Raw genomic sequence first — 23,810 nt, forward strand, 5'->3', positions numbered from 1 at the left:
TTCTTCCAGTAAATCTTGATTCAGGACTGGGAGGGTGTGAATTTGAATACCTGGTTGAGATGATCCTAAGCAACACACTGACTGGCACACTACTGGTTGAGAGTTGACGGGCCTAGAAAGGCCTCTTCCCCACTACCTGTTAAGTCTTTTGAGATAGTTTTGCTTTGTAACAGCTACTTCTTTTGGGGGACAGGACGGGTTTCTGCTGGAACTGAGGTCAGATCTGCTGGAGCTGCAATCAATGGGAGTGGGGCTGCAGAGGCTCATTACGCGAATGTGTGTTGCTTTTGAAGAACTATCCATGTATCACTGATCTGTCATTGAGAAAGTAACTGTGGTACTTTCTTCTGTAGAGGCTTTCTTCTTAAGGTTCAGGGACCTGTCCTTTCCAGGCTGAAAGAAGGTGAAAGCCCTGGGTCTTAGTAGCAAGAAAATGGACAGAATCTCATTCTATGAAAGGGGATACGGTGAAGAAGCAGATCTTTGGTTTATTTTTATTCTTCTGTTTGGCCTGGCACACTGAAAAATGGCTGGTGCAGAAAGGAGTTCAGTCAAGTTTCTCAGTAGGGAGTCAAAGAAACAGTCTTGCCCCAGGCACACAACTCTACACAAAGGAGCCCTACATGCAAAGGAATGACAAAACAACTATTGAATTGGTAAATGAATTTACTAAAACTGTTAAAGAATTCAAAGGCAGCAAAGAGGTCTCTGTCTGCCAGCTCTCAGCTGCAAAGGCAGTGCAAACTGGAAGGCTGTTTCGAGGGAGACAGCTAAGTCCCTGACAGGACTGGTTTGGCTCTCAAAGCTGCAAGCAGGTTGAAGATCCACTGAAAGATCCTTGGTTCTGCCTGTGCAAGTGTTATTCTTTGTAAATTTAAAACTACTTACATCATCAAGGATCTACAACCTATCCTGAAGGACGATCACTCTCACAGAACTTGGGAGACAGGCCAGTCCTTGCTTACAGACAGTTCCCCAACCTGAAGCAAATATTCACCAGCAACCACAAACCACACAACAAAAACACTAACCCAGGAACCTATCCTTGCAACAAAGCCCGTTGCCAACTCTGTCCACATATCTCTTCAGGGGACACCATCATAGGACCTACTCACACCAGCCACACTATTAGAGGCTCGTTCACCTGCACATCTACCAATGTGATATATGCCATCATGTGCCAGCTGTGCCCCTCTGCCATGTGCACTGGCCAAACAGGACAGTCTCTACGTAAAATAATAAATTGAAGCAAATCAGACATCAAGAATTGTAACATTCAAAAACCAGTCGGAGAACACTTCAATCTCCCTGGTCACTCGATTAGACATAAACGTCGCAATATTACAAGAAAAAAATTCAGAAACAGACTCCAATGAGAGACTGCTGAATTGGAATTAATTTGCAAAATGGACACCATTAAATTAGGCTTCAATAAAGACGGGGAGTGGGTGGGTCATTACACAAAGTAAAACTATTTCCCCATGTTTATTCTCCCTCCACACTTCCTTACAGCTTCTTGTCAACTGCTGCAAACGGACCATTTTGATTACTACTACAAAAAGTTTCTCTCTCCTCTGCTGGTAATAGCTCACCTTAACTGATCACTCTAGTTAGACTGTGTATGGTAACACCCATTGTTTCATGTTGTGTGCGGGTGTGTGTGTACGTACGTACTGTATTTTCCACTGCATGCATCCAATGAAGTGGGCTGTAGCCAACGAAAGCTTATGCTCAAATAAATTTGTTAGTCTCTAAGGTGCCACAAGTACTCCTGTTCTTCTTGTGGATACAGACTAACACGGCTGCTACTCTGAAACCTATCAGGTGAGAGAGGTAGACTTTGTCCAGAAATTTACAAATTAGCAGTTTGGCAGGCAACCAAAAACCCCACCACCCAACAAAGGCAACTGCAATTACCACCACCTGTAAGATGGTTGTATAGTGAAGACTACTCATCATCCAGAAATGCTCATATTTATATATGAACAACCTAGCCACAACTTATGTCCCAGTGTGCTGTCTCTACCTGCTGGACCTGCATGCTACAGAGGGTGATGAATGCAATCCGCTCCATTTGATACAAATTAGGTGGGATTTTCAGCTGCTTAGTGAGTTACTGACGCAGTCCCCTCAAATGGTCAAAATTTGGCCATTGTCCCAGTAAGAATATTTATAAACTTAAAGAGCATTGGGGAAAAATATAGATATAAAATTTATATAAATGTTAATGAAAAAGCTTCCTAACTTTACGACAAAAATCACAGAACAGCACCTCTGCTCTTTTGGTCAGGAAATATATTGAAGAGGATGCTTTAGTTCACAATAGGATGCTAGGGCAGGAGGACACACTAGGTACATGTTAAGACAAGTAGAGCAAATAACCACTCTCCTCTACTTAAAAATAAAGAGATTTACTTATTTAAAGTCCTAAGTGAAAAGAATCACAAATGTTCAAAGAATTACTGAAGGAAGTGCTTTGACAACAGCATGATCTACTGTCTGAAACCAAGGGCAAAGGAAGAGTATGGGCTTGTTAGTCCTACATTATATATTTGTTTATTAAATAAGTATCAACACACAGTAACAGATTAGGCTCAAGAGACAATTACACAACACATCAGGAAGCACTTCTCCTCCCATCCCCAACCCACCCCGCCCAAGAGGTTGCAAAGGTAAAAGAAAATTGCAAGGGCTGCAATTAGACTACTTCAACATTTTTATAGTAAAAAAAGCTGGTGTCAGAAGAAAATTACAACATATGTTCTATTACAGAAATCCTAGCCCCATAATAATCTGAAGTTTAGTCACTTGTATTTTCTCCAACTCCACACAAAATCACTAAAAGTGAATTTGTCCAACTACAAGAAAATGGAGTCAGCACTGTTTACTTTATAAAGAGAGTTTCTGGATATATAATATAGGCAGACATTCTTAAACTTCAAATTTGACTGCTTTTGAAAATTCCAAAGGTACAGCATATTTTTAGATTTTCATAAAGCATTTGATACTATCTCATTAAATCTTACTTGCAAAATTAGTTTGAGTTCACTGGCACAAACATACTCATGAACTGTAAGGGCTATAAACAGAGAGCAGTAGTAAATGGCAATATACCAAACCTGGGGGAGCTGTCTAGTATTTTATCAGAGATCATTGAGAGATCCAAACTTATTTAACATCTTCCACAACAATTTAAGAGATGGAATGCATGTTAATGAAGTCTGTATTACACACATGAGGAGGACAGATGTAGTACAATAGAGGCCTACAGAGATCAAAAATACAGGTAACCAAACAAAAAAAGATTCTGCTCAGAATACAGTAAGCAAATCCAGATTATTTTGGAGGGGTAGGGGTGGAGGGGTCAACAAACAGCTACAGCTAGGAATAAGAAAACTGGGAAGTAATTATGCTGAAGGACCAACAGTGGACTAATTAGACATGAGCTTGCAATCTGATCTAGTCAAAAATAGGCTAAAGTAATTTGGGGCCATATAAACAAAGGCATGTCACAGGGCATGGAAGTAAATCGTCTCTATACACAGCTCTGGTGATACTGCATCTTCATTACATTTAGTTCCGGATATCTCTGTCCCAGAAAGTTGCAGACAAATTAGATGGAGTTCAAAACAAAGGACGAAAAGGAACCGAGGCAGAAAGATGAAGAGAACTACTTAGATCTTGGCTAAACAATTATTATGGGATAGGGATATAGCCAATTTATTTGAAGGGTGTATACTCTAAGAAGGAAGATTTAAATCACTACGAGGAGAAACTAAAAGAAATTCTGATTTTCAAGTGGACATAAATAGATATCCTTATAGTGAGATATTAGGCAGCTGAACAGTCTCTCAAGAGAAATGGTGGATGCACTATTGGGCAAAACACTAGAAAATGTACTAAAAATGCATGTATCATCTAATTCGATGTGTTGTTCCTACAGTTTAACTACAATCATAAAATGGTTCTCACAGGAAGACCCGTGATTAAATCAATTAAAATTTCTGAGAAAACTGCAGACTGTGTTCACTAACTTGCTCCTTTTTTCATCTAATGGACTGACAGCTACTATAACAGTCATCTCTATTTCCTTCAGCAAAACCATCAAAAGCAGTGTTTCAAAGATTGGCTGGAAGGGCAATATGTCTGAAATCCAAGCCCAGTTTAAACACTATAATCACCGAGACCTTAACTTTTTCCACACTGTTCTGGAAAGGAGAGCTAATGGAATAAAGCATAAAGCAGTGCTGTTGGGCCAGCATCGTGAAAGGATATACGGAGCTACAACTTTCTTTGTTCTTATTCATGGAGTAGAACTTGTGAATCATGATGGACTGTTTGGATGTGAACAGGTGCATAACAGAGCTCAGAATTCCTAGGTTAGCAATTTAAAATGTCACTAGGGAAGGCTCAGGTGGTTCCACCTCCTGCCTACTTAATCATCTGCAGAACTGAGCTTTTTTTCCACGTGTAAGAAAAACCTTTTAGCTCATTTGAGCAGGAAAACTGCTTTCTTGTGCAGACAAGAGGATCTGATGATCTCATTCATTCCAAGGCCATAAGGAAGGATTGCCCATTATCACCAAAAGATGGTGATGTTTCAAGTGATCTTTCAGGGAATGCCAGACAGATGGCCCCAAGCTCCAGGGAACCTATATTCCAGGATGCCTCTTGCTAAAGCCAGCAGTCCTGTAGCACAAATTAAGAGAAATGAGCTCCCCATCCAAACATGCTGGCCAGGTGCAACCACATTCGTGTTGAAAGTCCTGACTTGAAAAGGTCCTTCGAAGATCTCAGGAGGTAACTGCAGGTCAAATCAAATCTTGCTCTGTGAATGTAAAGAAGCGTCTGCAAAGATTTCTACTGCCCACTATAGTAAAGATCATCTGTGGACTTTGATCTATGTTAATGTAGTCAATACACCTCCTCATCAATTATTGGGAGTGGACCACATCTACCCTGATTGAATTGGCCCTGTCAACACTGGTTCTCCACTTGTAACGTAACTCCGTTCTCTTCATGTGTCAGTATAGTTATGCCTGCATCTGTAATTTTCACTCCATGCATCTGAAGAAGTGGGTTTTTAACCCACAAAAGCTTATGCCCAAATAAATCTTAGTCTTTAAGGTGCCACTGGACTCCTCGTTGTTTTTGTGGATACAGACTAACGGCTACCCCCCTGATACTTTCCCTTATATTGACAGGTGTTTGAGTATATATCCTAAGAGACAGTATCCATTCCAGAATGTCAGTCTTCCCGTTCTAAATTTTAGTTTCCTGCAATATTTGTTCATTGACTTCAGGACCACAACTGCTCAATTCTGCCAGACTGCCTAGGCAGCAAAGGAAAGATGAAGAGGGAATCCTACCAAAGGACCTATTCAGGATTGATGAATTAAAACACATTTGGAAGTATATATCTGGAAGATGGGAAACGGAACAGGTTTCTTTTGTAGATCTTTGAAATTTTATGGGAAATGACCAGCAAAGACTGTACATCTCCCATCTTACCAAACAGGTGAAGGCAGTTTCTGAATATCAGAAGAATCTGTTTCAGAAAGGTCCCAAGTCCTCTGAAAGAGAGGGCAATACCCAATGTTCTTGTTGCAAAATGGTTGTCTGTTGAAGCTTGGTCTGTCAATTGTCCTGGTCTACTGTCCTTAGGAACAGCACCTATGATCTGTGGACTTTTGAAACATAGCCTCAGAAGGGCTGCTTACTTCTGTAAGATCTAAATTCTCCCCTGTTGCCTGGAAAAATGAGACAGACCTTCATCTGCCACCTTAAAACACTACTTTGTCAAGGAGTTCCCTGGTAATCCTATCCTCAGCCTATTTAAAACAAAAAAATCTGCCTGGATGCATGCCTATCAGGACCTAATCTCAGAGCTATCTTCTGGATGCTTCATTAACTGCTCTTAGTCTGGAAGTGAAACAGAGTCTAGGAATAAGTTGGATACAGAGGCAGCAGCTGAAAAAAAAATCTAAAGCAGCGGTGACTTCAGGTCTGATTCTTACTGATAGATAAGTGTTTAAATACTTTCCATTCAGGCTCAGATGGAAAGTAGGTAGATGCAAGAGAGGAGCTACAGTCACAAAATCTAATAATCTGCCCTTTGAAGGAATAACTGTCTCTAACGAGGAAACATCTAAATCAACTTTAGAAGGGTAATACAGCTTTACTTTAGTTTTTGGCCTCGTAATTAAGATTTATATTTGAACATTCTAGTCAGATTTGATTACATCTTCCTGCTATCAATATTAAACAATAATAATCAGCATTTCAATATTAATTCTCACAAAACCCTCAAGATGTGTAAAATGAATGACATTTCTTACCTATCAGAATTAAAAACAAATATTTTATCATCTGCTCAAGGCCATGGAGGGAATTGTTAGCAGAGTCAAAATTACTACTCACTAGCGCTTGGCTTCTAACCCTCTATTCAACCCACCTGACTAGGCTCCTTTTCTTAGATTTGGTTTGTTGCTGCTACAAGACTGGTTCTTCATAAACTAGGATCAGAAGATGATGCCAGGATATGTAATGCTGAGTGATGACATGGATTGAACTGTATGTCCTAATTCAATATCTAAGCATGAAACTGCCTCTTGCAATTTTTAATAAGTTTTCCTTCAGTTGTTTGGATGTTCATAGAAACCTATTTTTTAAAACTGTACAACCACAAAAATAATACTTCAGAAAAGGCACACAAACTGAGCTGTGACAGAACACCAATTATCACTTTCGATATTAAGCATAGGAGGGTTTGTAATGAAGCAGCCTAATGACTGAGTCAAGAGGGCTGGTTTCTGCTCCCCACTACCACTAACTCACTGTGTACCTTTAGGTAACCTCTCTGTGCCACAGCTGGTCTGTCTAAAATCGGTTTGATAACTTATCTCTAGCTCAAAGGTATGTTGTGAGAGTTAATGGTCATAAAACTCCGTCAGCCACAAATGAAAAGCTCAGTATTTCATTTTTAACTGAAAAAATATTTATGATTAATGTATGAAAAGTTTCATTATTTGTACTAACACTTGGTGTTTGAATAACAGATCCAAATACCACATTATTTTGGGAAGGTATATTTGTTATGAAAGAATACCAAAAGGGAACTTAGGTAAGTAAATACTAAATTGCCTTTTGTTGTTTTAACAAAAAAGCAGACTCTCTATTTTGTTTTTAAGAGTGATGGTGCTCAATTTTCATACTATTAAGCTTTCATCTGCTTTACAAAATACTCTATATGTACTAAATACAAAAAATCCAAATTGCTCAGGGCAAGCAGGAAGCTTTACCAGGAAAGTACCAACTTCTACACAATTTAAGAGTCCATTTAGCTTTCTAGACCTTACTACTGTGAAGAAAACATCCAAATGTGAACTGCGTGTAAATCAATATAGTGTCATCTTCCTAACAATACACCTAAATTTCTTCATTACCCCTGCTGTTGCTCGTATCTTTCCAGTGGGCCTTGCCATTATTCATGGATATTCAAAGCACTCTTGGATAGCAATGAAACCAACAAGAATTGAATCAGTTTCATTCTGTTGTTGCTTGGGAAAGCTTTAATGGCAGAGAACATAAAACTGATCTGATAAGGCAAACCAATGCTCCATCTAGCCCTGTCTCTGATATTGGCCAGTCCCAGAGCTTTAAAGGGGAGAATACAAAACAGAGCAATTTTGGAGAGATCCACCAGTCTTCCCCTCCTGGCTTTGTCAGTCAGAGGTTTAGAGTCGCCCCTAACATGGGGTTAGATCCCTGATCATGGCTAATAGCCATTAACAGACCTATCTTCCATGAACTATAGTTCTTTTTTGAACCCAGCTATACTTTTGGCCATCACACCATTCCGTGGTAATGAGTCCCACAGATTGTGAGGCAATTAATCGTGAGGCAGACAATTAAGTCATTGTCAGGGGTGGAAAATGCAAAAATTAAGGTATGGAGAGGGGTACTGTGGGGAGATCCCCTGTTAGAACAAATGGAGGCTGACAAAAAATTTGGGAGCACCTGAGCAGGATCCACACGAAGTTCCCAGATAGTATCCTACCACTCTCCCCTTTCTGGAATCTTGGAGAGGCAAGCTGGCTTTTCACATGGGCATTGGCCCTCCTTGGATTCCTTATCTGTTCATGGTTAGTAAGTTTAGCCCTAGGAAGTAGCTATGTAAGTTTCCAAGCCTTGTGTGTGGATGCACGGTAAGCATAGACGTGTGGAGAAATACTGACCGAACAGTTACCATATATACTCGATCATAAGCCGGTTTGTTTATAAGCAGAAGCCTCGCAAGATGGATAAGTAAAAATGGAAAAAATGTTACGACCCATTCATAAGTCGACCCTATAATTCAGGAGTCATTCATGGCTCCCTGGGCCATCAGGATAAGCTGCTGGCGGTCCACAATGGTTTGTTTACCTCGAGCATCCACAGGCATGGAGGTAAACCTAAGTAAACAAAGTGTCCCGGCACGCCAGCTGCTTACCCTGACGGGACGGGGAAAGTAACTGGTGGGGAACTTTTTTTTTGGGTGCGGGGGGAGAAGCTGGGAGTCAGGGGAGTAACCCCTGTGACCATGCCCCACATGACCCTACCCCTAGCCCGGGACCCTCACACTCACCCCATCCCATCCCTTCCCACCTTCTCTCGGGAGGGCCAGAGGAGGATATCTGACCTGGCTGGAGCTGTTCTGGCAGGCTGGGCAGCGCGGTCGCAGCCTGCTCTGGTGGGCCAGACTGGGTGGCACGGCCACATGTTCCAGTGGGCTAGGCCAGGTGGCGTGGCTGCAGTGTGCTCCGGTGCCTGGGCGGTATGGCCACAGCCTGCTCTGGGGAGTGGGGCCGAGCAGCCCGGCTGCAGCCTGCCAGCCCTGGAGCTGCAGCTGCTTTGGAGGCTGCGGGGGAGAGCAGCGTGGCCAGAAGTGGAGAGACTCTGGCCCCACCTCTTCCCTTCTGGCTCTACTGGCTGTGCTGCCTCTCCTTGCTCCCTCTGTTGGGGGGAGGGGCTGTGTCCCACTTCTCCCTCTCTATATCCATTCATAAGACAACGCCCTTCTCTGGTGCTTCCCTTTTTTACTAAAAAAATTCAGCTTATGAACAAGTATATATAGTAAATAATTTTTGTGTTATTTGACCAGCTCTTGCTAATCTACAAATATATTTCTTGAAATTTGAATACTTGAGATGTCTTGCTACTGTTGTACTAGCACTTGTAAAGTTAAACTATTTTAAAATAATGAAATAGAAAACTGAGTTACAATTAAATACAGTACACAATATTTTACCCTTTACAATGCAGGAGCATGGCTGTGTAGAAGGCATCAAGTAAAATTTTCAAGACTGAGATATAGTCCCCAAATTCTGGATGTTCTTACATTAACTACGGCCATGTCTACATCTAAAATTTTGCAGCGCTGGTTGTTACAGCTGTATTAGTACAGCTGTATAGGGCCAGCGCTGCAGAGTGGCCACACTTACAGCAACCAGCGCTGCAAGTGGTGTTAGATGTGGCCACACTGCAGCGCTGTTGGGCGGCTTCAAGGGGTTTTGGGGAAGGCGAGAGCAAACCGGGGAAGGAGACCAGCTTCGCCGCGGTTTGCTCTCGCGTTCCGCGAACCCCCCTGCAAACCGCAGGGAAGGAGACCTGCTTGCTCGGGGTTCGGGGAACGCGAGAGCAAACCGGGAAAGGAGACCAGCTTCGCTGCGGTTTGCTCTCGCGTTCCGCGAACCCCCCTGCAAACCGCAGGGAAGGAGACCTGCTTGCTCGGGTTCGGGGAACGCGAGAGCAAACCGGGGAAGGAGACCAGCTTCGCCGCGGTTTGCTCTCGCGTTCCGCGAACCACCGTGCAAACCGCAGGGAAGGAGACCTGCTTGTTCGGGGAACGCGAGAGCAAACCGCGGCGAAGCTGGTCTCCTTCCCCGGTTTGCTCTCGCGTTCGCCGAACCCCCGAGCAAGCAGGTCTCCTTCCCTGCGGTTTGCAGGGTGGTTCGCGGAACGCGAGAGCAAACCGCGGCGAAGCTGGTCTCCTTCCCCGGTTTGCTCTCGCCTTCCCGGAACCACCCAGCAAACCTCAGGGAAGGAGACCTGCTTGCTCGGGGTTCGGGGAACGCGAGAGCAAACCGGGGAAGGAGACCAGCTTGATTACCAGAGGCTTCCTCAGGTATGCTGGGATACCTGCTTATTCCACGGAGGTCAAGAAAAGCGCTGGTAAGTGACTATACTTGATTACCAGCGCTGGATCCTCTACACCCGAGACAAAACGGGAGTACGGCCAGCGCTGCAAACAGGGAGTTGCAGCGCTGGTGGTGCCCTGCAGATGTGTACACCTCCTAAGTTGCAGCGCTGTAACTCCCTCACCAGCGCTGCAACTTTCTGATGTAGACAAGCCCTACTATGTTATACAACCAGAAATAGAACTAGCGGCTCAACACAAGGAGGTCAGGTTTACTGATCTCTCATTTAGGTCCTGGATATTGCAATCACATCCATGCCAGGAACAACTGAAGTCAAAACTGAAGTTTAGCAAAAGTGCAAGGGTCCACCTGTGTGGATTCAATTCCAGGATATCAGCTGTGGATGGTAAGCATTTTAGGTGCACGGACAGTCTATTTTAAGCTTGTAAAGTGGCCAAGAAAATGGGGCTCCAATATTTATAACGGACAAGCAAGTACTTTCATAAGGCATTTCTAATATACCCATTATAATAATAAGCATCAGATGACAATATTTCAGTTAGTAAATGTGACTGAGAATCTCCAAATGATTTTAAATGTTCTGAGCAATAGAGTAGCATGGTACAGAATTCAGCTTGCAGAAATGTAAAATAATGCACCTTGGCAAAATATATATTTTTTCAACTTGGAAAATCCACAGTGACAGACTGAAGATGCCTGACTAGCATGCCACAGCAATTAAAAACAAGAAATTTGCCTGCATGAAAAAAGCACAGCAAATAGATTAACAATGGTCAGCTCTCATTTGGAGAATAATATCCAATTGACTGGCTTCAGAAGACATTTGGTCAAATCCTATGGCAGGATCTGAGGAGGGTCTGATTAATTTTACGAATGTTAATGACATTTTTCATTATGCAAACTAAGGTCAGAGTAAATCTAAACTCAGGATTCATCTTTTAAGCTGATCATACTTTACTCTTGAAGCATTACACAATTTGAAAAGGTCAAAGATTCGACAAGGGCTCACTGAAGTCATTCGTAAATCCCAAGCCACTGAGTATTCACGTCTTCCGCATTCAGGTCTATTTTCTCATCAGTGCAGGAGGTTTTTGTGCACATAATACAAATAGGAGTTACCAGTGTAAATCCTATGTGCATCAACGAACGAAGGGACTTTTCAGTTCTCCTTCTCAAAGTGCAGCTAGTCATTGCCCTACTTTTATTTGTCCTATGGGGACATGAAGCACTGCTAGTGTACATACTCTGTTCTTTTTAACTGAACACCGATTTTTAAATAACTTAAGACATCTAGCCTTTAGAAAAAGTGAAGAACAATTAATGCATCTGCTATCATCTAAGAATCAACAAAAAGTCAGTTTCACTTTCAGATTCCCAGTGTGGCAGTATTTGGGTTGCAGACAGAGGGGAATTACTTGTTTAAAAGCAAAAGTCCATGTTTTGTTTTGCTTTTTAAATTGTGGGCGCATACCATTGGTCAAGATTTTGTAAAAGCTGGCTTTTCCAGAAATTTATGTTTTGGGTCAAATACAAATTGTCGGTGATCCTTAAACAGGACCTTGCCAAATCTTATGCCATTTACAGCTCCCACTAAACTATACCACACACTTTCTACACAAACTGTCAACAGAGGTCACCCAGAACAGAAGGATACTGAGTGAATGCTCAAGCTCAGAAGTTGCAACATACAGGATTAATGTCAGAGAGGAATTTCTACAGAATAGATTGACAGAGTTGAAACAGGAATCATACACTGTAAAAACATTTCTATCCCTGCATACAATGCTGAACCCACTCTGGCCAACTTCACAATAATCCTATCAGTGGAGATGGAATCTGAACATTCACATATTATTGGATCTTATTAGTGCCATCCGCTAAGACTAACTGATACTTAATACACCCTGTGCATGATGCGCTCTGACACTAACATTTCCCTGTAGTTACATGTAACGACTATTTGACATGGCAGCTAAAATTAAAACAAACTCAGATGAGAGCTCACGAAGTATCACAAATTGAGAATTTTTTTAAGTGCTTCATGATATATGTCCAGACATCACAGATTCACTAGCTAGTATCTTGCAGAATTATAGCATGTCACATCAACGATATAGCATAGATTTCCAGATTCCTATGTGGCAATATACAGTACATATCTTAACATGCTCCTTTAGTGGTCAACTATAGCATAAAAAGAAACATGGCCAAAGTGAGTGTCCAATATAATGAATGTACTGCACACAAACTAATACACATTTTTCTCTAGTCTAAATTTCTGTTTATAGAATTTATAGAGCACCATACCATCTAGATGTCAGATGACACTAAGAAAGGTTATCTAGTAATAGCTTTGATTTTGTGTATCTTCTGTACATTTATTAGTAATGATATTCACTGGACATCTCATTTGCATTCTTGTATTGATATTGTGAACTGCTTTAATAAAAATTAAATTATGGGGAACACCACAAGGCTAAGTTGATTTTTTGAACATACTCACTGATGACTGGAGTTTCTGAAGAGCTGATTACAAAGAGGTTGTGTAAAAGCAGCAAAGAATCCTGTGGCACCTTATAGACTAACAGACGTTTTGGAGCATGAGCTTTCGTGGGTGAAGAAGTGGGTATTCACCCACGAAAGCTCATGCTCCAAAACGTCTGTTAGTCTATAAGGTGCCACAGGATTCTTTGCTGCTTTTACAGATCCAGACTAACACGGTTACCCCTCTGATACTTGACACCATGCAAAGAGGTTGTGATAACTCTGAAGCTATTTGAGATTCAATGGTAAAGGTTGTCTTGCAATATCTGCATCTTAAGTCTACTATGAATGAATGGGCGTAAACCCTGTGGAATAACATGCAACTTGAATTTATCAGCTAGATTTGCTGTATTTCTGAAAGTTTACTTCTGCAACCATGTGGGAATCCTGCAACAGTTTCTCCTTGAGATCTGCAGCCCAGCAAACTGATATCTTAAAGGGTCCAGTAGGGTAAGTGTTGCTTTAGAAAACCTTCCCATTTTGAAACCCAAACTTCTCAAAGTGGATCACGAGGGTGGCTGAAGGTTGTGACATCAAAGGCCTCTCAGAAGCTGGTGAACAAAGGGAAGAGGAGCAGCTCTACCAACTATGAACAATACTATTTAAAAGTGCTAAGCAGGCAGTTGCCTCAACCCCACTGCTCACAGCAGTCAATCACTTCCTAAACTCTATTCACTACCACCTTCTAACAAGCCTTAAAACAGTACTAGGCCACAGAACCCACCACTACTTTACACCACCCAGCAGATTTCATCTCCCTCACCATTGCCTACCAGCCCCTTCAAAAAACCAACCATGGTTTCTTGCTGTGAACCAAATTCCACAATACTTAACAGTTATAACGGATTGTGCGTGTAACTAAAGGACTATGGTCATGATAAAAACCTGCAGCTGATTTTGCAGTCCCATACAGAAAAATTGAGAACTGCTGCTGCTAACTTCTCATTTTACATTACAATACAAAAAAATATTTCCTCTTACTTCAGGGTGTATCATGGTTATGGGGGATAAGGTGGAGATTGGATTGTATTGAAGTCAAATCATCAGTACAACAACCCAAGCATCATAACACTGTGGATTGGAACTTCCATTTCAGTCAACCTGTGGTTAGGTTTTACAGTGTTAATCTGTCTTGGATTACGCTATCCAACCCTAGACACATAACAGGGAAGAACATTCTCTAACCTTTACATTTGGTTTATTAGCAGTGCTTTCAAACAAGTCTTCTGACACACAAAGTCATATTTGGGTTTTCCTGTTATTTACATTTGTATTGAATAGATGCATTTTTTTAAACTTTAAAATGATAACCTCAAATGTGCCAGAACTAAAAAAAAAAAAAAAAAAAAAAAAAAAAAAAAGCTGGTTTCTTGAAATAAGAGGCCATTTTCAGAAAGCTTCTTATTTCACTGAAGGGTGTTCACAGTTGGTTGGTTCACTTAAATTCAAACAGAATCTGAACTGCTAAGACTTCTATTCACAAAAGCAATTCCTTCCATTCTTAAATTCCTGTGCACATAAAACAGGTTCCACCACTGAACTCTCCTATTGTTTAATATTTTAAAAATACAGATAGAGGAGAGATACTGACAATATATATTTGCACTGTTAAACATTTTATGTATTAGTGTATAGTACTTAAGAAAATATTACACATGCTCTGTATTTATTTTCCAAGCTACGTTTCTTGTGGATTCAAAATATTTCACTCATAGCAAATTAAAAGTAGTCTGTATTTTTGGTATTTTTAAACTTGCTCTGAGCAAACAACTGGAAACAGAAATTCTCCCTTCCCCTCCAGTCACTGCTTATAAATTAGGCAGGATTGATTTACACCATTTACTAAAAATGAAGAGCAAAGGAATTTAAGATTTATTGGTCTTGCATTTATAGGAGCTCTCATTTTTACCATATTATCTTTTCCAAAATCAAGAACTACATAAACAAATAGGTCAAAACAGCTCTGGGACTTTCTGCTAACAAAACTGTTCTGTATTCAAACACGCACAATGATGGTAACTTAAATGATATATAACCAGGACCACACTAGTAAAAATCTCTTCCTCTGAATGAAAAATCAAAAATTGTATTATAAGCCATTTAGGGCATTGCAAGTAGTTTTTAAAAGAATTGGCAAAGCTCATTAAAATAAGTTTTTAAACCAAACATGAAAAAGCAAAATGTAACAGGCAACATGCACAACTATACTATTTGTATCAACTTCAGGCAATAAACACAAAAGCTCACCACCCCCCACTGACAAATAATCAAGTTCACACAGAGCTCTCTTAATGACTCCTACAAAATAGTTAAGTGGAAGATTTCAGAGAAGGATGCACAAAAAACGTTTAGCAGACTTAACAATTGGATTAAACAGAGCCCTGAGAGAGTTTAACAACGTTCACAGTATACGCATAACACATTTACAACAAGAAAGAAGAAAGGCACCTGGAGACATCTGACACTGGGCATGCTCTGCAGGCATCTCAGTGCGCACATGCTCTCTACCAGGTTGGAGCAGCCTAGCCACAAAGACCTTGGCACAGAACACTGCAGGGTGACAAAAAGGAAGGAAGAGAAGAAGCAGTTAGATGCCACAACAAATCACTTAATGCAGGCAACTTATTAGTATGTTCAAGTGGACACGTATTTGTTTACTTCTATGTTAATCAACAGTTAGGGGCCAACAGCAAAACTACTACTGAAGATTCTTTTAAAATATATGTTACCCCTCTGTTACATGAAGCCTAACAAGTTGATTCACCCAACTGCTCACTCCTAGCATCTATTCGAATATTTTAGCCTACGATGCACGGTATCAGAATTGTCTCAATTCATTTTCAACATATTCTGCTCTTGACTTAGTTCAGAATCTTGTATTCAAGCATTGTTATCGTCAGAAAAGTGACTACATAAAAATGGCACCTTCTTAATCTGCCTCATGTGTGTATTCAGTTATACTTGCTTGTTTTAGTGTAAATTTTTATGATTTTTTTTTAAATTTTGCATTGTCCTAGGACACAGAACTACAGGCTTGTCTTCACTAGAAAAGGAGGAGTCATTAGCACACAAACTTGAGGAGCTGGATTAAACTAACATGGTATTATACAAGACTTAAATCAGACTTACGGTTCACCCATGTGACTATGTCAAACACGACTTGCCTCTGTTTATACCGGACTGCAAAGTCCTCTTTAAACATCATGTTAGTTCATACAACCAATCACGGTTATGTTCTAATTTGACCACATTTTCTAATAAAAAGAAGCCCACGAAAAGAGCTGAATATTATTCTTCCTCAAATATAAATATTTTTTTAAAACAAAAGTACAAACTATAGGGCAAAATTCTGCTCTCAGTTACACATGTGCTGTTACTTATTGAATGAGTTACTGACAAAAACCAGTGTTCCGTCATAGGCATAAATGAGGGAAGATTACTAATAATGACAAGCCAGCAAAAATGAGCTCAGCTACCAGATTCCAAGTTGTTGGCACTGGTGGTTAGAAAAAAGTCTCTTTTTACTTGCAAACTGGGGCAATATGTGATGTGGAAGTCACACAAAACTTTGGAATCTCATTATGCCATATTTCAGAGTCCATTTTCAGGATTTAGCAGTACTGTACACTTAAGACACAGAAAAAGTAATTAAAATGGATCCAGTTACTCACTACTGAGCAGCAGGTAAACCCAACTCTAAGATTGGCACAGTCCTAGTTTTCAATGGCTTTTCACACTCACAAGTGCCCTATTTAGCTTTTATTACAAACACCAAGTCAAATGCGTTTAAAAACTTCCCAAATTAGTTTGTACAACAAAGTTAAAGCAGTATGGGGCCACAGATGAAAACCTTTGAAATGCAGTTATTGTGCCAATATTTAGAAGGGGGATCCAGAGCAAGAGAGGTTAAAACCATATTTTCTTATAAGTTCCCCTATGTTTTTCCATTCAAAATTAAAATTCTTTACACTGTGCTAAAAAATAAAAACTATAAAAGGCAAAAATACCATGATTATGGCCAATCTCAGAAATTATTCAAATTCTCTCTTCTACTCTGTGAGCCTGAATGTATTTGGGCTGTGCCTGAAAATATATGACTGAGTAAATGTATACATCTCATTTACAGATGTAAAACTACAAATGTTACTACTCTGAAGAAGTTAAAATAATTTTGCCTCCAATACTCAAGCATAATCGTATAACCTTGTATTTAGTTTTTGGAAAGTTCATATTTAAAAACTGAAAAAAGATGATTTTCACTTACCTACCAAATTTCAAGTCTGGAAGCCTATCTTTGCCCCACAATAGCTGATGTACCCCCACCTAAAGCTTCACTTCCCAAACTGTTTTAAGCGATTCATTGGCTATAGTAGGGGGAGCTCAAAATCCTAATCTCAGAAAATATTAGCAAGTAAGTTAAAATTTTCAAAAATAATTTAGAATAAAAGTGTTATCTTCAAATCTAAACATTCATTCTAATAAAGATGATGGGTATTAAAGTTAACACACAAAGTTTGCTGTTCACCTGAAATTCCACTCTCTGGTTTCTCCAAAAATTCTTAGGTAGGTTGGTGAACTGCACACAACCACAGCTAGCCCATGTCAGCTGGCTCAGGCTGCGGGGCTATGTAAGTGCAATGTAGACATTCAGATTTGGTCTGGAGCCCAGGTTCTGAGGCCCTCTCCACTCTTGGAGTCTCAGAGCCTGAGAATCTACACTGCAATTTTATAGCCCCTCAGGGGAAACCCCACAAGCCTGAGTTAGCTGACCCAAGCCCTGAGACTCGGTGCCATGGGTTTTTTAATCACAGTGTGGACCTATTTAGTGGTTTATACATTTGATCCTACATGAGGGAAAAAACTTAATTCAAATACTGATTTTTGGCATATATACTTCAATGTCATGAACTATGTCACTGTTTGTTAGTGATTGAAGCAAGATTGTAAACATCTCAGGTATAGTACTAAGTTTTTTTAGAATTTTGGTCATTTTAGTCTCAAACTAATTTGAAGAAAGAGTCAACCCAGTTTCTAGATCATTTACTACATTTGTGTTTGTAAAATGCTCTAATTAAATGACTGAAAGACTATGAAGCTTTGGAGAGCCACATGCAATTCATAAACTTTCAATTTAGCTAAACCATTAGGCAGAAACATTGTTTATTCTCATGCCAAGTTTAAACCAAATGGGAACCTTTTCTTCCAGTATTACAAATTCCAGAATAAAGGGATTTATAAAGGAAAAACTAAGACTCTTAGCTATAGCAGTATTATGCTTTACTAAACATGAGACAGCTTCAAATAGTGCACACAAGATTTCACAATAGAACAGGAAAATGCAAGTGAAATATTATGCATTTCAGTAAAGAACAAAAAAGTGTTTTTGATCTGGTGTAGCGACCCACTAGCTATAACTGGAGGCACAGAAGACCTATCACAGTCAATGTAATGAACATGAAGATGTTTTACCTTTTGCTTTCTAGTAAGAATTTGGATATAAGCTGGTAGTTTCCACATTTTAGTCCAACAGGACCTTAGACAGCTGCGATGATCTAAAACTGATGATCTCAAACTGAGATGGGGAAAGGGAGGACTGAAGAGGAAGATGCATAATGGACAGTAAAAGTGAATTTGGTGGCTTTATCTCAGACCATGTCAGATTGTCCATCACAGGAAAAAAGGAGAAGTAAACATTCCTTTCTGGGGTCAGAAGCAGAATCCATCTTAGACATACTTAATGCCAACTATTAATTTTACTATTTGGTGCCCAGATAGTATAGCACTGTACTTATTAAAAACACGTAACAGTTAAACGCACCCCAAAATCTGCAGCAACAAGCCATCTCTATAGGAGAGACACTAAACACAATAGCAGGGGTACAGCACATTAAAACAAGATCATTGGCCAGAACGTGGGGAGAAATTTCCACAGCTGAGTCAACTCAGTTTCTTACTGCAGAAAATATAGTTTCATACTCCCAGCTACTAGCATAGCAATCCCAAAGCTCCAGAGAGGGCAACAAAATGGGTTAAAGTATGGTAAGCCTTGCAAGAGAAAAGATTGAAAAAACTAGGGATACTAGACTGAAGAGAGACCAGTTTGATAGGTCTTCATATGATAATTTATTATAAAGCAACACCACAAATTGGTCAGACACTTTTATGCTTAGAAGTGACTCAAAGTTAGTGGCTGAAAAATGTAATGTTCAACAGGCCCTCTTCATAATTCACTGAGAGATGGTCACAATCAAATTGTAAATGCATTTATAAGTGAAACTGATGTGATGACCAACATTTGGAGTTAAGTAGCCTAAGCTAAGGCTAATCAAATCTCATGCTTCAAGGCATAAAATGATTACCTTTGTGTGGGGTGGTTGGTCAGGAAATCACACACTCCTAAGTATAGTGTCACAATTTTCCAGGTGAATTATTTTATTTGGGAGTAATAGGGCTTACGGATTGTTCCTTTTCCCTCAATACTATTCTTCAAGCATCAGGTTTAGATCAGTATCAGAGACAGAAAAAATGCATTGCTCAACCATTGTTCTGATCTTTCAGAAGTCCCATGTTCCTAAAATGATCTACATTAATTTCACTGTGATTAAATTCAGTTAACCTCCTATAAACAATCATCAACTAATTTGGCTGTCTGACACCAGATGGGGCACTTTAAGATCTTAATATTTAAATTTTTAATATAAAATTAGGCTACCTGTAGAAGTGTTTGCTGCCCTATGACCCATCACAGCATACAATAGGATTGGAACATCTAGTGATGTCTTGAAAGGTGGGCAGTTAGGACTTCTCAGATGAGGATTCATGATGTGGAAATTTTCTCTCTTTCCATTTATACCAGAATTTGTCTGTGGCATCCTTAAGGGGGAGGATGAAAACTGCTTCCTTTGTAAGCTTTGTTGTTTAGGGCACCAACAGTTCTAGAGCAGTTATATGCAAACAGTGCTGCTATTTTGATTTCAGCTATTTTTGTTAAAGAACTCTCCAAGTGAAGAAACCTTTGGATTCAAAAGTCGAAAATTAAAATTCATCTAACAGTGGGAGATCAGAATATTTCTGAAACTTTTACAATCATTCAACTGTGACTATCAGACTGTTCTAAAACATCCCCTAGAATAGCTCAAGAAAAGCTCTATATTAAAAAAAGCTTCCCACAAAGTGGAACCAATACTCATTCTGTATCCAACAGTGGAAACATTATACTGCTATAGTTAAGGGTATCAACATTTTTAATTTAATTCCTTTTTGTTGAAGATTGTATAAGTATTATAAACTTGGCACTGAAGGTCCCAACCTGGGGATGATTTTTTTTAAAGTACACACACTTTAATCAATTAAGCTCTCTAGGTACCAGAGTGCAGAAAAATATTTAGAGTTTTGGACATTTGTTTCTATGCAAAAAAGAACAGCTTTGTCTTTCAAAATGAGAATTTGCTGACTTAGTCCAATACGGACATGATCTTTTGGTATTTTAGAATGACAAAGATAAAGATACAATAAATCAAATGAGGCTTAAATAGTGACGAAAGCACACCACCTCATTTTTAGCAGTTTGGGTTTTTTAAGCTAGAGGTACATTATAGGGCTGTCAATTTATTTTACAGTTTAATATAAGAAAGAAAATTAAACCGAAAGTCCACTCAGTTTTGTTAAGAGTCCCATTTAAAACCAGAGAATGAAATGCCATCCCCAGCCAACTCTCTGGGGCCAATAAATTAGTCAATCAATAGCTAGTATTCAGATTTCCCCGTATAGAGACCCATATTTGCAACATTAAGCTACAGTAGGAAAAAGTTAAGCCTTCTCTTTCCCTTGATTTGTGGATACAAAAGAGATGCACGTTATTACAGTCTTCTGTAACTTGGTGAGGTTTAATTTGCTTTGGTTTAACCTCAACAATAGTGGAACTGGAGCTGCCTCTGCTAATCTTTAATGCAAATATGTGCATTAGCACTCAGCACTGGAAAATTAAGACTCATAGGTTAACTGCTGCTACTTAAAATGCTGTTCCAGGTCTGAGATAGAGAGAAGACATCTTCAGTGGTAGGCTACACCTAATCTTCTTAACCAGGGACACTAAAAAGAAAGCTTTGGTCTAGTGAACAGAAACAAGATATGACCATTTCTGAAAGAAATCCCATGATCACAAGTGAAATTTTAATTTAGGTTCTAAGACCCCTCTCCCACCTCCCGTCTCGTCCCCGTCCCCCCCCAAAAAGCAGAAAGAATCACAGAACAAATTGTAAAGTTATAATGCTATTCAAGGGCCTTCAGTATTTTACACCCAGCAGAGAGTAGTCACCGGCTGCAGTCAATCTCCTTCAGCTAGCTGAGGTATCATGCAGACCTTATCTTGCATTTTTACTTTACTTACATGACTCACCCAATATAGTCGTAAGCTGAACTAGTAGGTATTGAGAAGAATTAATCTGAAGATTTGCATGTGGTGGGAGAGGGCAAATTCTATTAGAAAAGTATGCTTATAAGTTGTGAATATTTAGTGGAAATAAAGTGAGAGACTTGCATGTGATATGAGTAACTGTGTTTCACAAGTAGCAGTTTGGTTTGATAATGCATTCTTTTATGCTGTGCACTTAAATAAAGTTCAGGATGTCTTGCACAACCTATTTCTATTAAAATGTTCTAAAATGCAAGACAATTTGTGTCAGACCAACAGTACTTTGGTACCAACAGTACCTCTTCCCCCTTTAATATCAAAACCAAGTTCTCTTGTGCACATGCAGAGTAAGCACAGTCTTCAGAAAGTATTTTTTGGAATAGTGGTATCACATCACCACATACTCCTAAACAAAATGCAACTGGTATATCTAGTCCTAAGTGCCTACATTCTAAATAGAATGTAGCCTGAATACCATGTTTACAATATTTCCAAAACATACGAGGTACCAAATGCATGTTATGAAATCAAAGTTCTAGGTCAACTCAGGAAGGGCATTTAGTTACTTTCTCATTTTAGTCACAAGTCAAGGGAACTCTCTTTGTACAACACAATTTACTTTTCCATTTTAGTACTTGAGATTAACTACAATACTTTAAGATTGAGTTTCTCAGAAGTCAGCGCATACCTACTCTGTTGCAATCAACCAAATTCATCTTAAAGACTTTGTGAAAGTTTGGGTCATTTCTTTATTCTTTAAAGTGCTAAAAAAATTCAAGAAACTGATCACTGGGTCTCCTGTCCATTAGATAATAGTCCAAGTAAACCAAACAGGCATTCAAAAATCAACCCAGTGATACAGCTTTCCAATTGTCATTCAAGATCTGTGTATAATTTCCTTGAACTTTGGGAAGATTCTTACAAAAATCGTTACCTTAGTTTAAAGTAAGCTATAAATAGAAAGTAATTTGATCTATTAAACAAGTTCTCCCTTTTACCAAACAGTTCTTCTACACAGGACAATATGAATTCACAGAAAGGTGATCAATACTGCCATCCCACTTTGTTCCTGAAAATTAAAGTACATATTTGCTACAAAAGGAGTATAAATTCAGTGAGGGAGAGATTTAAGTGCTTTTCCTTGAGCGTAAAAAAATCTTACTCCATTTTAATTTGTTCATCAGGAAAAGACTCATGAGATGCAATATCTTGTTTTCATAAAGATCCAAGAGGACTACCAGAAAAAACACTAATACAATTACATCAATGTCCCTAAATGGCATTAACTGATTCTTAAGACAAAGCTGTATTTTCCAACATATGTTACATCTAAATTAAACTTACTTTCCCTAATACACATGCACCCCATCGCTAACGGTTTTCTGAAAAATTCAAAAAAGTTATGTTCCCTTCTAAACTGGCAAATCAGCTGTGTTACATTAAAACAGTCTTTTTGGAAGGACAAAATGAAAAAAGCAGTGTCTTACTTTCTACTCTCTCAGACACCAGAAAGAGTGGTGTCACCTACCTGTCTGGAAACAGTAGCACATCATGTTAACAGTACATCAGGTCTGAGAAATAAGATGAAAGGTGGAAAGTGGATGTGGGGAGTTGTCAGATGACTAGCAAAGGCTTACTGCATAGCAGTTAGGCAAACAGAAAATTATGTTTGAAAATGGTCTTACAAGTTATGGTAGAGTTTAGGAGCAGGCTCAGGATCTCTCATCAATGGGCTTGTCTGGCTACGTCTACACTACAGCATAAAATCGAAATTACTAAAACCGGTTTTATAAAACCGATATTATAAAATCGATTTTATGCATCCACACTAGGGCACATTAATTCAGTGGTGTGCGTCCATGGTCCTAGGCTACCATCGATTTCCGGAGCGTTGCACTCTGGGTAGCTACATTAAAGGAATGAGACCAATAACTTCAATTTCCGTCCACACTAACCCTAAATCGATATAGTAATATAGATTTTAGGGTTACTCCTCTCGTTGGGGAGGAGTACAGAAATCGATTTTAAGAGCCCTTAAAATCGATTTAAAGTGCCTTGTAGTGTGGACGGGTACAGAGTTAAATCGATTTAACGCTGTTTAAATCGATTTAACTGTGTAGTGTGGACCAGGCCTCAATGTTAGGATTTAAAGGACTGCTAATATTTGATAACTAACGTGTTCTAACAGTTTTGCAGACAAGCTAGAGTGTAATTTTAACATTAGCAAAATTGGTCAAATTAAAGCCTCAGTTTAGCACATTTTAAAGCAGGGTTTCACTTTCAGGTTTCAAATACTGCAGGAAAAAGTTTAAACACATTGTTATTTTAAAAAATTGTGAAAGCATTTCCACTGTTATTTTTACAAGATTTAAATACTGGACAAAACTTAGGCCCTGAACCTTCAAACACTTGTATATGTGGTTAACTTTACAAACCAAGTAGAGCCACTCGCGTCAACATGAATAGTCCTTTTTTATCTTCCAAAAATTGAATATAATTGCATACAAACCAATCTGTATTAAAATCCCACAAAGTCAAGTGACTAAAGTACTCTTGATTTGCAAGAATAGCTCATTTTCTGAGTCAATTTTTAAATTTTTTATTTTAAATGGTTTGCATAAGGCAGCTAGAAATGTAGTTTCCCTATTTTGATT

General features: G+C 39.3%; 1 protein-coding gene across 10 annotated transcripts in view; it reads right to left on the reverse strand.

The window, feature by feature from the left end:
• The window catches only part of FBXW11 (F-box and WD repeat domain containing 11), a 131,666-nt gene that overhangs the window by 94,754 nt on the left and 13,102 nt on the right, over positions 1–23,810 (reverse strand). For 5 of the 10 annotated variants that reach the window (XR_007775508.1, XM_050962693.1, XM_050962686.1 and 2 more), the window contains one exon: positions 15,192–15,293. The exons of 4 other annotated variants lie outside the window; for them this stretch is intronic. Coding sequence is in view for 5 of the 6 variants with exons in the window: in XM_050962686.1 (XP_050818643.1) it covers positions 15,192–15,293 (102 nt within the window). In the remaining variant the exon portion in view is untranslated. Of the gene's footprint in view, positions 1–15,191; positions 15,294–19,455; positions 19,529–23,810 lie in introns of those variants that run through there. One more of the 10 variants, XM_050962689.1, reaches the window with a different exon arrangement.

Source organism: Gopherus flavomarginatus, chromosome 7 (assembly GCF_025201925.1).
Source record: "Gopherus flavomarginatus isolate rGopFla2 chromosome 7, rGopFla2.mat.asm, whole genome shotgun sequence".
NCBI classification, from domain to species: domain Eukaryota; kingdom Metazoa; phylum Chordata; order Testudines; family Testudinidae; genus Gopherus; species Gopherus flavomarginatus.